The 15,289-nt window shown below is 51.7% G+C and overlaps 1 protein-coding gene across 1 annotated transcript; it reads right to left on the bottom strand.

Annotated features, from left to right (window-relative positions):
- Positions 1 to 6: 6 nt before the first annotated feature.
- LOC138176183 (collagen alpha-2(VI) chain-like) lies at positions 7 to 14,965 on the bottom strand. Its single transcript, XM_069106955.1, has 8 exons — positions 14,849 to 14,965; positions 14,229 to 14,291; positions 13,974 to 14,009; positions 13,661 to 13,706; positions 12,713 to 12,865; positions 11,953 to 12,411; positions 10,966 to 11,004; positions 7 to 1,045 (listed from the first exon to the last, which is right to left on the bottom strand). Exons 1-8 carry the CDS (start codon positions 14,948 to 14,950, stop codon positions 447 to 449), a joined length of 1,497 nt encoding a protein of 498 aa, XP_068963056.1. The 5' UTR covers positions 14,951 to 14,965; the 3' UTR covers positions 7 to 446.
- Positions 14,966 to 15,289: the final 324 nt, after the last annotated feature.

The raw sequence follows: 15,289 nt of genomic DNA, 5'->3' as shown, positions 1-15,289 counted from the left end.
AGCACTAGTGTGGGAACGAGGAATGGAAAACCCTCCACTGGAGACGCTTGAGGTCCCGTGTGCCTCATCTTAGGGGTGGCTGAGGTCTCTCTGTGCACCCATGTCCCCGACAAGCACTGTGGCAGGCAGAGTGGTAACAGAGTGAAGAAGCATTGGAAAGGTCAGGCTCTGACTGGGCATCCTTCTGCGTTCTCGTTTTCCATTAGCACCATCCAGAGGTTAGGATTATTTACTGCTTGTGGTTCCTTGTGAGGAATCCAGATCCGTTCCTTGCCTGGCTGCAGGCCAAGGCGTGGAGCTCGCCGTCACTGGCTGAAATCGGGAGAGGAGCAGCGCAGAAGGCATCTCAGGGTCTGTGGCAATCAGTGTATGGGGGGCAGGAGTGGGGGGGGGGCGAGATGGAACGAATGCTTGGGACACGTGCCTTCCGAGACCTTCCGGGAGAGCTAGCAGATCCACCTGATGAATCTGTCGAAGAAGCTGGGCTGGCTGAGGCTGTCGTAGTCCTTCTCTTGGAAGATGGCAGACCGATCTCCCAGGCTGATCTTCAGAAGAAGGTCCATGTCGACATCATTCCCCAGGGCCAGCACGGTGGGCACGACGTCCTGCTTTCGCATGGAGTGCAGGGACTCATTCAGGCTCATCTCGCCCGTGATGCCGTCGGTGATGAAGACGAAGGAGAGCTCGGCATTGCGGCGGGCCCCCGCCTGCTGGTCCATGACGATGTTGTTGATGGCATGAATGATGCCGGTGCCAATATGAGAGAAGGAGTTGAGGTACCGGACGTTGCTGAGGGCATTATGGATTACTGTCAGATTGGAGGTGAGCGGGAAGACGACCTCCTGTTCCTGCTCGTTGCCATACTGGAGGAGGGCCACTCGGGCATTCATGGGATCGTTGTGTCGCCGGGCCAGGGTCAGCCTTCGGGCCACCTCCTCCACAAAGCGGTGGGCCTTGTGGAAGTTGCGCTCCCCAATCCTCTCCGAGCCATCCAGCAGGAAGACAATGTCAACAGGCCGTTGGGTACACTGGGCTACGTACAATTCTGGGAAGGAAAGGAAATATTCAGTGATGGGCAGGAAGAAAGGGCAGCCCCAAGTAGGAGGGCGAGGACAGAGAGCCAGCTGTCATGTCTAGAGTCCTGCTTGGATGACGGTCGAGTTGTCTATTGAGGAATGATTGGGGAGATGTGAAGATCTTGGGGCCGTGATATAGAACTCTGGGATGCATGACCTCTGGGCAGATTATGAGCCCAGCCCAGACACGTCTGCCACAAGACCCTTCTCTCCACTCATGTTGCTGAGCCCACACCCCTTCCCAAAATGTCAGGAGTTCTGGGGCCGTTACTCAACCCCATGGAAGACAAGGGAGGCAGTGATCTGATGGTAGACCGTGCCCCATGTCTGAATCAGTAGATATTACCTGGTATCACACACACATTATCTGATTTTCCTGAAGACATAATGAGTATTTTAGAGGACCAGTCATTTCCAGGCAACTTTCTATGGCAGACAGAGTCAGGAAGACTTGGATTCAGATCCTGCCCCTGACACATAGTAGCTGTGTGGCCATGGGAAGGTTACTTAACCCCTCAGTACCCTGGTCAACTCACCAAGACTATACTTTTCTGATAAATTGCCAAACTGCATCAGAAAAAGGAGTTTCCTCATCAAGACTAAATCTCAGGTCCAGTCTAAAACATATCCATGCCATCCCAAATGGTGTTTCCCCCAACTGTCTTATTTAGTATCCTCTCTCCCTTTCCCCCTCACCAACCAATCAAAGCCCAAATGTGCCAATGGCCAATGGTCTAGAAGAGGCCCTCTAAACACTTCCTAGAGTCAGTCTGATTTCCAAGTGCTAATCTCTGTTCTTACTACATACAACTTTCCAATTGATTTATGTCAACTCAGGAAGTATTTATCAAACACCTACTATGTGCAAAGACAAAGGCCTCCTTAGTTCTGGTGACGAAACTTAAGCTAGGATAGGAGCTCACAAAGCAATAGGAGGGATGCTAGAATGCTCTGAGCCGTCACCAGGAGGTGAGTGCAGAGATGGAGCCCCATTGCCTTGCTAGAGTTGGGCCACTGGGCAATGGCCTGGGAGAAAATAAGCTACATGAAAACGCAAAATCTTCTCACGCCCCATCTGCCGACTCTATCAACCAGGAATGCCGTTCTCCCAATTCTGTCCACCCCCAGTCTCCCCTCTGGTTACCTTTCCCCCTCCAGGCTGCCTCTAGCCTGCATTTTAACCTGATAGCAAGGACAGCTACGTGTGGCTTCTGCATCCCTTCTGACATAATGGAAATGTTCCAAGAGAGCAGGAGAGCCCGTATGTTTCAGTGGAGCTCATTCAGATCTCAGGAATGAGAGCACGCCATTATCTCCCTCCCCTTTTATTTTTTTTTTTTTGCCTCTTAGTTGATTTTCTCCCAGAAGTGGGGTGAACCTCTCTCTTTAAAATTATACCTATAATTTCATGGAAAGAGGGAGCTCCCAGTGAGAAACTTCCTCTACCCATGCAGGCTGACACCTGCTCTTACCTGATATTCTCTTAATGGGAAGCCTGGGGCAATAAGAAGATGAACGTCACCCCCGTCCCCTTCTCCCCGACACCCACTGGGGTCCCACAGTCAGGAAGTGCCAGAGGCAGGATTTGATCCCAGGTTTTTCTCCCTCTCAGGTCAACACTTTATCCACTTAAGCAAGCTGCCTCTGATGATTCTCCTTCAAATCCCCTCTGGAGAATATAACCTCCCTGAAAGGGAGGGAGGGTAGAGAAGGTCTTTCCACACTGGGAAATGGCTGTGTTTGCTGCAGCCTGGCTGTTGGTATTGTTAGGGCCACAGAGAGGGTAGAGCACTTGATTAAGAATCAGGAAACTACATTTGCATTCCAGCTCAGCCACTCACTGAGCTGAAGAAGGTTATGTGAAACCCTTCACTTTGCTGTGCTGCCATTTATTCCCCTGTAACATGAGGCAGTTAGATGAGATGATCCCCAAAGTCAATGACTCTATCTATCCTAGGAACCAGAACTGGACAGAAGTATGGGACCCATCAGATGCACCCATCGTTGACCTTTCTGTTGGCCCTGTACAGACTCCCGAGCTGTCGCACATTTGGTGTAATGGAAAGGGCAAAGGCTCAGTGTCAGCAGACCTGGGTCCCTCAGGTCCTGGTTCTGTTTGTAAAGAGCTATGTGCATGTAGACAAAGCCACCTGGCCCTCTGCACCAATTTTCTCCTGTGTAAATGGGGTAAATTACACCTCTTCTTCCTCCCTTGTTGGGGTCCTACACACGGAGGACCTCCTCCCCACGCTAGAGTCATTGTTTTGACAGGAATCCTTTGAATGGAAGCAGCTTGGACAAGGCTTAGGCACCATTGCCTGAACAATGGTCCAGGCTTTCAAGTTCTTTGTGTCCTTGTGCTGAATCTAACCGGGCTCAGCTGAGCCTCCTTGGAAGGTAGCGGGAGCACCCCGTCCATCCTGCTCCCTGCACTCTCATGGGTTCAGCTAGCCTTATTTTAAACAAGCTTATGAAAGACTGAAGTGTTCACCTGAGAGTCAGCCCCAGGTGCAGAAGCTGGCTTCAGATGTCCTCATCCTTTGACCCTCCCTGATGCAGCCTTGAAACTTCCTTTCTCTTAGGGAAATGGCGCACAAGCACCCCCCCCCCCATTCATCATTTTCTTTCACGGGGTCCTGACCCCACAACACATTTGGCCAAGACATGGCTCCCCACAAGAGCGACACGCAGTAACCAGACAGCCAGAGTTTCAGCAGCATTTTCTGCCAACATATTAATGTACATGGAACATACAAAAGACAGAGAGGTTCACATACAAATTACATGAAGGCAAAGGAAGACATGAGGACGAGTCCCTGGGCTGTTCTCCTTCAAATGAGGCCCACTCTTCAGATGCCCCTGGTTCCATCCCTACTGTTAGACTTCTTTTAACCCCTCATTACTTCTAACAATCCACAAGCCAGGAAACTTCCAGAGGGGACCAACCCAGATTGTGCAGAGTCTTGAGAACACAATCTGTGAAGGAACTGAGGATGTTGGGTTTGGAGAAGAAAAGGTTTGGACAGACAGGACCACAGATTTCGAGTATCTGAAAGGCTGTCCATGTGGACATTGAGGACAATGTTCTGCTTGGTCCCAGAGGGCAGAGAGAATTAAGCTGGGGATGGAAGTTGTCAAGAGGCAGATTGAGGCTGGATGTCAAGAACTTTCCATTAGTGAATACTGTCCCAAAATGGCATGAGCTACCCCCAGGAGGTTGGGAGCCTCCTCTCTCTGGTGGTCTTCCAGTGAAAGCTGGATGTCCACTTGTTGGGGTTATTTTAGAAAGGATTCTTGGTCAGGCATAGATTGAGTTGGAAGTCCCTTCCACCTCAGAGGTTCTGTGGTTGACCATTAAGTCCTCCTCTGAAGCCTCATCCCAACTTGGAGATGATCCTGGGCTCTTGAAGGCTATCTCAGTGGAGCCCAAGCTCCAGTAAGTTCACCCAAACTGGAAAGGCTTGGAGCACGGGGCCAGCAATGACCCTAGTGGAACCCAAATAGGGACTGTGCATCCTTTGTCTAAGGACCAGTCTAGCTAAGGTGAGAGAAGCTCATGACCAGGAGCTTGCCCACAGGTGGTACATTTTTGGGAGCCCCAGCAGATTATGAAGACTGACCACCAAGCTGCCAAGACTGTACTTTGCATCGGCATAGGGGGAACTCATATCTAATAATGACGGATAGGGGTATGGGTCTGAGCTCCCTCCATTGGCTCCCTTCAGGGACTCTCCCCTTGGGGGAGCTGCTCAAGATTCAAAGGTAGCACCAAGGAAATAAAACAGCAAGCAGAACACAACACAGAAAAATCACAGACAGTCACAATGGAAACCAGGTAGAAAAGTTGTACAAAAACATACACGGCAAAACTTGAATTGTAATGAACACCTACTATCTCCTCTGACCTGGCACGAAAATCCACACAGAGCAGCATTTGAAAAAAATGGGCCAATGAGGCTCCAGGGAGGAAAGCTTAGCACTGGAAAGTGTCGCCATCCTCACTGCTGTAACTCTATTCTGAGCACCAAGGAGTATTTTGCACCACGTGTCCACAAAATCACAGCCAGACCAGAGAACTGTAGCATTTCCTGGACACAGCTGCCACATTGGCTGGGTGTGTGGTCTGGGGACTCTTATCTACATTCTAGGCCCACAATATGTCCAATATGTTGGTGAAGGGTGAGGAATGTCAGCCACTGCTGGGCTCTTTTCCAATCCCCAGATGTCTGTGGGACCCTCCAGCTAGATGGGGACCTCATTCCTTATCTGCTTGAATGATTGGGCAGTGGTGCCTGACCAGGCATCCTGGATTTGGGAAAAGGAGCCCTGAAGCTTCAGGGACTTCCCCAAAGCCGAGTTCTGAATTGTGTGGCACAGGAAGGGGTTCCTTTGCCCTGATTTATTTAAATAAATATTATACCACATAAAATTTGCATATCACATCCAAGTGGAACTGTCACCCTATCCAGTCCGTCATTTGCAGTGCAAATGTTAGCTTATTTCATGATGTCATTGGGGAATTTTTTCCATGTCATTTAAAGATGATTCCTACATAAACTATTTATATAGTGCTTTTGTCTATATGTAATATATATTTAAAAGTATATATCCTTAATATGCGATGTCCAGTCTGGACTCGTTATCTCACCCATCCTCCAGGCTCACTCAGAATCACGGGGAGAGCAGATTTCCCGAGGCATTTTCTAACCCAGAATTCCATCCCCTGGCTGACTTGATTCACCACTTCTGCAATCCTTGCTGCCATGCTGCTGTGAGGGAAGGTGGAGGGGTGAGATAACTCGGTCTGGCTGTCCATGGCATAGCCTGGCTACGGACGGGGAGCTCGGGCTAGCCCTCGTCAGGCGCTTCAGCAGAGAGCTAGCACCGTCTCGGGGTCCCCCACAATGTCCCTGTGCACCATCTTAAACGTGTCAATGAACAAGTCCATCCAGTCCTGCCTCTCGTCTCCAGTGGCGAACTTGGCTCGCTCAGCTGTATAGACCAAGACCGCCACGAGCTGGGAGTACGCCGCGGGGTCCTGGCTGTGCTTCGTGGAGTTTAGCAACTGTTCGATCAAGGGGATGGTCCTGGGAAAAGATATGTCGGGCCCTTCTTCCGTGCGGAGGAAAGTAACTGGGATTTCCCCGCTAGGCGGCTCCCCATCTGCAAGTGAGTGTCAAAAGGAAATTTTAGGGCATTCTGGCATTGCTGGGGTCCCTGACTGCTGGTCTGATGGCAGGTGTGACCAAAGCAGCAGCCCACTAATGGCAAGGCCAAACACTGAAGGCAGCTGTATCCACCCTTAGCCATGGGCTGGCATGGTCAGGTCAGGGTGCCACAGATTTAAGAACTGCCAGAGACCTTGTGGCATTATTTAGCCCAACTGTCCTCATTGTACAGATGGGGAAACTGAGGCTCATATTGGGGAAGGGTCTCGCCCAAGGTCATAGAGTTAGCTGGGGACAGGACTGGGAGAATTCAGGACTGCTAAAAGCATGCCGATGTTGAGACAAGGCTTCACAAACACATGCAAACAGTTCATTAGGTCTCTTGTTCCATGGTTGCTGCTTGGAGCTTATAAGGAGAGCCTCAGAAAGTCCATGCAGCCTTCTCTCACACATTTTTAGCATCACCCAGAGACAGATGTGAGCAGGCTGAACTGGCTATTTTTGTAGAGCTCCTTTCATTGGTGGGAAGCAACTTGGCCCTATGGAAGGTCTTGACCTTCGTTAATGAAGAATTCACTCGGGCTGCCAAGAAGGCAGAGTGGGCTGCTGCCTTTAGGAGACCCACAGACAGTTACTGGTCTAAAGAAATCAGTGTGGACTTGGCTGGTGTCTACATAGCATCCCAAGGTCTGCTCAGCCCATTAAAAAACGCAGGCTGTTATCTAGGCGTTTGCCTGTTTGCTGCTGAAAGGCAAGCTTGGGTGGATTTTTTACTCATGACACCTTGAAGGTATGTGGACTCAATTAGTCATGCTCTAATTTGATCAACAAATTACAAATGTTAATTTAATTTTAAATTTAAAATAAAAAAAACTAAGCTATTTTTTAAACTTAAAAATGGTTATCTCTATTTGGGAGCTTTGGGGGAATGGATGGACTATCCAGGCCTCTGGGCTTTCTTTCTCTTTCCATTTTGACTTCTTTCATTCCACTGAGGGCAAAAGGAGCAGAGTAAAGGACAGGACTCAACATCACTGTCTTTAGGAGCTGCTGGCATGGAAGTAGCTTGCATCTGGGCAGCTCCTTAGCAAAGAGTTATTCCTGAGAAACACGTTAATGAATTTGGGGAGGAGGAGATGGCGTCAAAATAGCCAGTTTGTGTCAGGCAGACTGAGTGGCTTGCTGACCGAGTCAGGGACTTTTCAGCTGGTTTGGGCACCATGGATGTCATCTAATTCTTGGCGTGGCACGCAAGGTATCTGAATACTTTGAGGGACATCCATGAGGGCAATGAAAGGACAATTTCTAGCTGGTAGATTCTTTGTGTTGGGGAGTGTCCAGCTCCCACAACTGTGAATTAGACCCAAGTCACTGGGGCAAATGCAAATAAGAGAGACATAAGGTCTAGGAATCCCTCCAGCCAGTGGCACCATTGGTGACCAACAGCAACTAGTGGACATGGATTCTAGAGCTGGAAAGGGACTGAGGGGACTTGGCTGATTGCAAAGCAAGGCACATGATCCACGCTGGGATATGCAAAGCCAAGGCTATCACTTTCTCTTGTTCCCAGAATGCCATCATTCATGATCACTTTCAGTAATTACACAGGTAGGCTGTCAGTAGGAAGGGGGAAGGGGTGGCTCGCCTCCTGCTTTAGCCCTCCCTGTCGGGTCCCTCTGTAGGGTTTGCTGTCTCCATCCATGGGAGCTGTGATGGTGGGCAGAGCACTCCGTCTGCTCGCAGCCACAGGTGGTGGCCGGCCATCTTGCAGATGCACACTTAGTCATGCCATTAGAGGGGAATGGGGAGAGGGAGTGTGGAAAGGTCAGTGAAAGTCCATCCTCACTACTGGGGATGCCCCAAAGCACACAGAGGCACAGAGTGCAGACATGCTGTCACCAGATATGCCATCACCAAAGCAGCCAAGCTCAGTGGGGTCTGGCCTGGCGGTGTGAGCCCTTGGTGGAGGGGGCTGAAGAGGCCTCAAAGCCTGGCACACATTCCTTTAGGAAGGGCACCGGGAACCTGGAGCCTTTGAGTCTGTATCACTGAAGGGAGGAGGTTCTGTTTCAGTGTTCGCCCTCATGGGAGAAGCTGAATTAATAGAGGCCAGCTCCTCAGAGAAGACCTGGCCTCTGTCTGAAACAGAGAGGAGAGAACTACGGAGTGAATTCAAGGGTCAAGGCTCTGTTCATGCTCTGCTGTCAACCTGAAGTAAGGCGTCGGGCTTGGACTCAGGCTATGGGTGAAGGGCACCGTGGGAGAATGAGTTTTCCACCTTCTACTAGAGTCCTGCTGGGGGTGGGGGAGGAAAGCCTGGCTTCTCCAAGTGTGGGCCAGCAAGGGACAACCTCTGACCAGTCCCACTAAGCTAGGAAGACATTGAGCATGTGGTTTACGATGGGCTATGCCTTTGCAGCTGCTCTAAAATCAGGGGCTCATCACCAGATTGGCCTGAGGTCATTCACTTTTTGGTGCCAGTGACTTGGAAGACCTACTGAATTCTGGCTGAGATTTAGAGCTGGCAGTGACCCCAGAGGTCATCTAGTCTAAGCTCTCATTAAACTGAGGTTCAGATCAGAGACTCCACCTGCAGTCTCTCTGGGCCAGGCTGGATGGGTGTCAGTGGAGGAAGGAGATCCCAGGCATTGGAAAGACGAATATATTTGAATAGAATGTCTAGGATGTGAAAGCAGGGGCCCGAGGGAGCCCACATTGTGCAGTCCTGACCCTGCAATGCAGGCTGACGTTTAACTGACACTGAGCAGGCAGAAGAGTCAACAGGGCCTAGCCCACCTTTTCAATGTGCCCATTGATTTTCCTGTCCTCCCCATGGCTGTGGGAGCCCATCGGGCGCCACCACATCCTTCTCAAAGCACTCCTTCCGCCTAGTCTCCACCTAAGCAGAAGCAGCCCTGGAAAGTGTGCGGGGCAGGTAGCATTAGCTCCTTCCTCCAGTTGAGGGAACAGAGGTCCAGAAAAGTCTTGCCTCAGGCGGCCCACCTGCTTCCTGGCAAACCCAGGACTCAAACCTACGTCTCTTGGTGCCTAACTCTGAGTTCCTTTTAGCGGCTCACAATTGGCCCTCCCTACTGATACACAGTCTTCAGCCAACTCTAGTGTCTCACCTTCCGTGCTCTGTGTCCTTCTGCCCCAGACACCTTCTGGAGGTATCTGTCCTGGAAAGAGGATGGGAGCCAGACAGATAATGATGCCCAGGACTGAAAACACCAGGCCCTCCACAACTCTTGGAAAGCCTCTCCAAGTTAAAGATACTAAATGAAGCTATGCTACCGACAGCTGACATCAAGGTCATGTCAGAACCTCTGCAGTCCCGGCTTGGCCTTGGTCATTCTGGGTACTTCCCCTCCCTGAGCAAGCTGGACCTCATTGGCCCTCACTTGGCCTGATGGGGCCAAAGGTCTTGGGCTGTATCTGACCCTACAGGAAACTGCCTCAGAGGAGATCAAGCCCTACTAGACTGAGCAAAAGAGACAGGGCCAACATCCATGGGAGTCATGCAGGGTGAGGGCTCTTGGCAGCAGACAACAGGGGAGAGCTAGCAAGCAGAGGGTCCACAAGGGGCATTACCTTATTGACTGGGTTTAGGGTCATTGGCTTATCATCTAAGAGCTAACACACTTTTCTCAGGCAACTCTGAGACCCTGAGTTACAGATGGGATGCAATCTGCATTGTTGGAAGGTGTCTCCACACAGGGAGTCCTCTCTCTCTCCCCTTGCTTCCCAACCCCCCAACATATACATACACCCCAGTGAAACTGAGGGTTTTGGACATCTTGGTACAAGAAATATGCCAGTCTCTTTTTTTCAATCTCTGCTATAGGAATTCTAAATGAGAAGACATTTCAACAATCCCTGTGATTTTATATCAGCCAGAGCTCTCAGGCTCATGCCAAATCTTGTTTGTGGATTAATCCACCAACTTCTTTTTCCCTAGTATTGACTTTCTCTTAGCTATTTCTAGGGTGGGTCCCCACAGTGGAAACTCTTACAAAAGCTACCTGATTTTTCTATGGTGAGGCTTGAACAACCAAGAGGGAAGACTGTACTCTGAAACCCATTTCTGGTCAGATTGAATCCAGCAGTTGTGTGACCAGTGGGCAGAAAGGGCTCTGAGACCCCCAAAGAGAGTCCCCTGAAGCCCAAAGCTGAGAAACCAGTGAGAGTGAACCCCATTCCCAGGGAGAGCTCCCACCCTCACACACACTTAGAGGGTGATGCCCTGGGTCCAGCTCATACTAAGCTCTTATTGGTTATAGAAGTGAATGGATGGATGGAGGAAAGAAGACTCCAGTGAGGTCATCTGGTCCAACCTGGCACCCCATCTGCAGGACCCCTGGCACAGGAACCTTCCAGAATCTTGCCCTGGGTTTTTTCTTTGTAACTGACATCCTGTCTTTGCTGGTTCTGGAAGCCTTGCACTGGGGTGAGAGGGCTAGGAAGAAGCAGCCTGCTTGGGCTGAGCTGAGAAACTGCCCAGTCTCTCATCAATGGAGAGAATGCATCCTGGGAGGTCCAAGTGAAAAGCAAATGTGGCCTAGCTTTCAGCCCAAGGCAATGTTAAATTGGACCTCCACCTTCTCTACCCCACCATGAATACATTGAGCTAGTCTGCATTGTCCCTTCATTCCAAAGAGATTGTGTGTGTGTGTGTGTGTGTGTGGATAGAGAAGATGGGGGTCGGATGGGTTTTACATTACCTGTTTGGCAGGGAAGGTCGGGGCAGACAATCTGTGGATCTGGAAGAGAAAAGCATGCTTGATGAGAATGGGCTGTTCTGAGTCCTAAATATCTTCTGGCTCAGGTCAGTACAAAATCCAGACTAGGGGTCTTTTTGATCCATTCACAGGATCCATAGATTTGGAGCTAGAAAAAATGTTAGAAGTTATGAAGCACAATGCCTTCATTTTACAGATGGGGAAACTGAGGCCCAGAGAGGAGAAGTGACTTGGTCAGGGTCACCCAGCCAGGAAACAGCTGAAAAAGGGTTCCAGTGAAGGTCTTCCTGACTCTGTAGTCAGTGCTCTATGCCCTGCTCTTCTATGGATGCCTCCTTCTTCCTCCCCACAGTGGGAATCTGAGTTCACTTGTTCTGGCCCCAGCTGTATGGGGTTCCTTGATACTTGGGGACAGGGGTGGTGACTTTTCCCTTGGTGTAGTGAACATCTGACTTCGAGGCAGGAAGTCCTGAGTGTGAATCCTACTTCAGACACTGACTAGCTGTGTGACTGTCTGCCTCAGTCCTTTCATCTGCAAAATGAGAATAATCAGGACCTGCCTTACAGGGTTGCCTTGTGGCCCTAAGGAGATGACACAGGGAAAGAGAGCTGTAGCCCTTGCAATATGACAGAAATGTCTTCTACTATTGTGGTTGCCATTGGAGGACCCCCAGGCCTGCTGTAAGAGGCTGGGACCATGGAAGCCAAGGTTACTGGGCTGGCTCAAGGGCCTCTCGATTCAAGCCCACCCCTCCCCTCCACCCGCCCGAGCCTCCAGACGGCCATCACTCCCTCAGTCTCTGGGCACCTATGGGGAGAGACCAGACTGCCCGCACCCTTCCCCTGGGGATGGTGGCTCACATTTCTGCCTTTCTGGGAGAGCAGAGGGAGGGAGAGGGTGTGTTCCCCATCGAGCCCAGAGCACAGCGCGAGCCCCTCTGCAATGGAGCAAAGGCTCCAGGCACTGACCTGGACAGAGGAAAACTTCCATCTCGTCGATGAACTTTTCGGCCACCAAGTCGGAGAACAAGGTCATGTTGCGGACTTGGCCCTTCTGGTTGCAGGCGATCGACTTCAGGCTCTCACTCTCATGCTGCTCATTGAACATGTCCCCGATGCCAATGGCGGTGACCACGACGTTCTCCACCGTGTTGCACAAGGCCGTCAGGGACTGCTCGTCATCGCGGGGATCGTGGCGCCCATCGGTGATGACCACCGCGAACACCTTGGTTTTCTTCCGCCTGCTGCCCTTGATGAGCGCGTTGTAGGTGTAATTCAGGGCCGAGGGCGTCCAGGTGCCCCCCGCGATCCACTCTAACTTCTTCACCTCCTCCTTGAATTGGGAAAGGGTGGTGATCCGCTCATCGTCCAGCTTGATGGCCTCGAAGGTCCCGTCATGGCTGTACTGAACCACACCAATGCGAGTCCCTGAAGCAGAGGGGACAGAATGAGCTGGGACGGGCCCTTCCGTAAAGGTGATCCCTCTTCCCCGCACCCCGCAAGAATGGTTGGGACTCCCTCCTGCCCCACTCCCCCATCCTGAGGTCAATGGCTGCCTCCGGGAGGTCCTGGCTCTTCCTCTCCCTGGATGGGACCCGGCTCTGCTATTTGTCAGAGACAAGTTCCAGAACAGGGAGCTTTCTCGTTCCCTTTTCTGAGGGTTCTAGGTTGTACAAATGAGAGTGCCTGCACCTCGTAGGATGAAGGTGTGGCCCATGCGGAGGCTGACCTGTGTCTGAGTTGGGATCCTTGGTGATTGAACCCAGCCTGTTGACCACATTGATGACAAAATTCTTCTCCAGTGAGAAGTTGGTGTAGCCGATGCTCTCAGAGCTATCGATGACAAACACGATGTCCAGAGCTCCACAGTGCTTCACACAGTCTGGGGAGGGAAACCAAGGCAGGGAAGGGTGAAAGGAGGGGGAGAAGGGAGACGGTGTCAGTGATTAGGCAGCCCCACAAGTCTGAGAGAGCGGCTTTGGCGTTATGACCTCACCAGGCTTGCTCAGCTCCCCCGTGGGCACAGAATTTTCCTTTCCCCAGTGAATCCAGCACTGTGCTGAGTCCCATCCACTGAGCAACTGACCCGAATGTGTAAATAGCATGTAACATCAGTCAAGTGGAAAGGAAAGGCCAAAGATGGTGAGCGGCCATTGCGGCATGAGCTTGGCTGAATCCAGCTCGTGCCCCAGACGGGCATCAAGTAATGGTCGTCTCTGCTCCCCCTCAGGTCTCCCCTGGCCTCTGCTCAGACCCTCCTCAGACTGCTCATCACCCCTCCTGTCCTGTGTACTGATCTCCACATTTACTTATGAACTCTTGAGCTTATCTCAATCCTGGCCTCAAGCAGAAGGGTCTTAACCTGTGACGATTTCCTCCTATCGATGATTTCCTAGGTGTGAGGAACTCCCTGTGTGCACACTCTCTCCCCTGATGCAGGTTGGTCACTGAAGCCTCAGGGTGCACCAGGAGGTCCAGCCTCCTCAGGGTACCTCAGCCAGGGTGAGGGCTTGGCCCCTTCCTCCTGATTCTGTAGCCTTGTTGACTTTCTCATACAATCCAGAGCAGGTCCCTAATAAATGCTGGTTGTTGAATCAAATCCCAGCCTCTCTTGGTATGGAAGCTGGTGGTGCCGCTGCCCTGGAAAAGCCAGCTGGGAGGAGAGATGCCAACTTACCACAGCAGCCACATGTCTCCCTCACATAAGTCATGACGTCACATTCCTGCCAAGAACAAGGGAGAGGTCAGCGCAAGCTGGGGGCTCCATGGGATCTCCCCATGACAACAGCGTCAGAGCCAGAATGTTGCCCTGGGCTCTCCCCTCCCTCCCCAGCTTATCTCCCTGTCTGCTCCTGGGAAAAGGAAGGATTGTCCCTTCATGAAGTTTGGTTTGGTTTCTTCCTAGAAGGCTCCCGAATGAGGGGCATAGATCCTGTCCCACTCTGGATGTAGTGAACAGTCCCCCCACCTCCACAATCAGGCCCACATACCGTCAGGCCAGGGTCTCCAGGGGGTCCAGGTTCACCCTAGGGGAAGAAGAAATCTATGATTAGGGTATTTCCTGGAAGCTCTGGAGGGCTCCGTCCCTGAGGACAGCTTTGCCAGTAGCTGCCAGCTCCTGCTACATGGGGAGGACAAGGGCAGGGGGGATGTGAGAGGTGCTGGGATTCAAGGTGGCCAGGGAACCCTTGCTGGGCTTCTGTTCACAAGCCTGACCTGGCTGGCTGGCAGAAAATGGGCAATACCTCTGGGCCTGGAGATCCTTTGGGTCCTCTGGGTCCAGGCTCTCCAGGGGGGCCAGGATCGGCCTGTAAAGAAAAAGTCCCAATGAGAAGGCCCCAACTTCCACTGAAACCTGGGGGTAGGGGGTGGATGTGGCCCATGCTGATGAACATGGTGTCCTTGTGCAGGGCTGCCCCTCCTCCAAAGGGGGAGGCCGTAGAGGCAAGGGGAGGGGGCTCATTGGAGGGGGGAATACAAGGCAGGAAAAGTGACCCTGAGCTAGATCCTGAGGGCCAGACAAGAAGCCCTTGTGGGCTAAGCCAACTTGTCATTCAAGGCCTTGCCTAGACCGGCCCCCTCTGCTGCTTCTAACTCTGGCTTTTCTCCTTGGTTCTGCTGGTCTCAGTGGTCTCAGTGGTCCGCCCATTCTCATGGTATGCCAAAGTTTACAGAACACCTACTCACAGCTGCCCATTTACCACAAACTACAGTGACTAGCCCAGAGGCCCACAGCTAGAGAGGGTCAGAGCTGGAATTTGAACCCAGGGCCAAGGCTCCTCCTCCACAGCAGCCCTATGGTCTAGCCTTTCCATAAAGCCTGGGGGGCTTCCCACAAGGCATGACAGCCCAAGAGTGTACTCACCGGCTCTCCTTTCTCTCCTTTTTTCCCTGGGGCTCCTTTGATACCAAAGTCCCCTCTTCCACCCTGTTTGTTACATAAGAGAATCTGGTTATGCAGGATCATGACATTGGGGAAGAGCCTGACCCTGGGTGAGAACTCGGTGGTAAACGTAGGTCTAAGAGTTAGAAATGTTCCCATGAAAACCATTTACTCAGTCCAAGAGAGGCTGACTGAAATGTCTCAGGGTCCATCGTCCTTCCCCAGCTCCAGAAGCCTCAGCCTCCCTCAGTAGGGTCTCGTGGCAGCCAGGGACAGGAGGGGGTGAGCTGGGCAGCCTCTCCTGGGCTCAGGCTGAGGGGCACGGAGCTGGGGACAGGGAATGGGCATTCCTAGCCTGGAGATGACAGGCTGAGTAAGCATGTTTGTAATTAGCTGGGTGAAACCCAATTCTGCCTCCTCATC

This window comes from Petaurus breviceps, unplaced genomic scaffold (genome assembly GCF_028583685.1).
Source record: "Petaurus breviceps papuanus isolate PSGF00001 unplaced genomic scaffold, PetGlider_PUasm1.0 83965, whole genome shotgun sequence".
NCBI lineage: Eukaryota > Metazoa > Chordata > Mammalia > Diprotodontia > Petauridae > Petaurus > Petaurus breviceps.
This window is presented reverse-complemented; position numbering and strand designations above follow the sequence as displayed.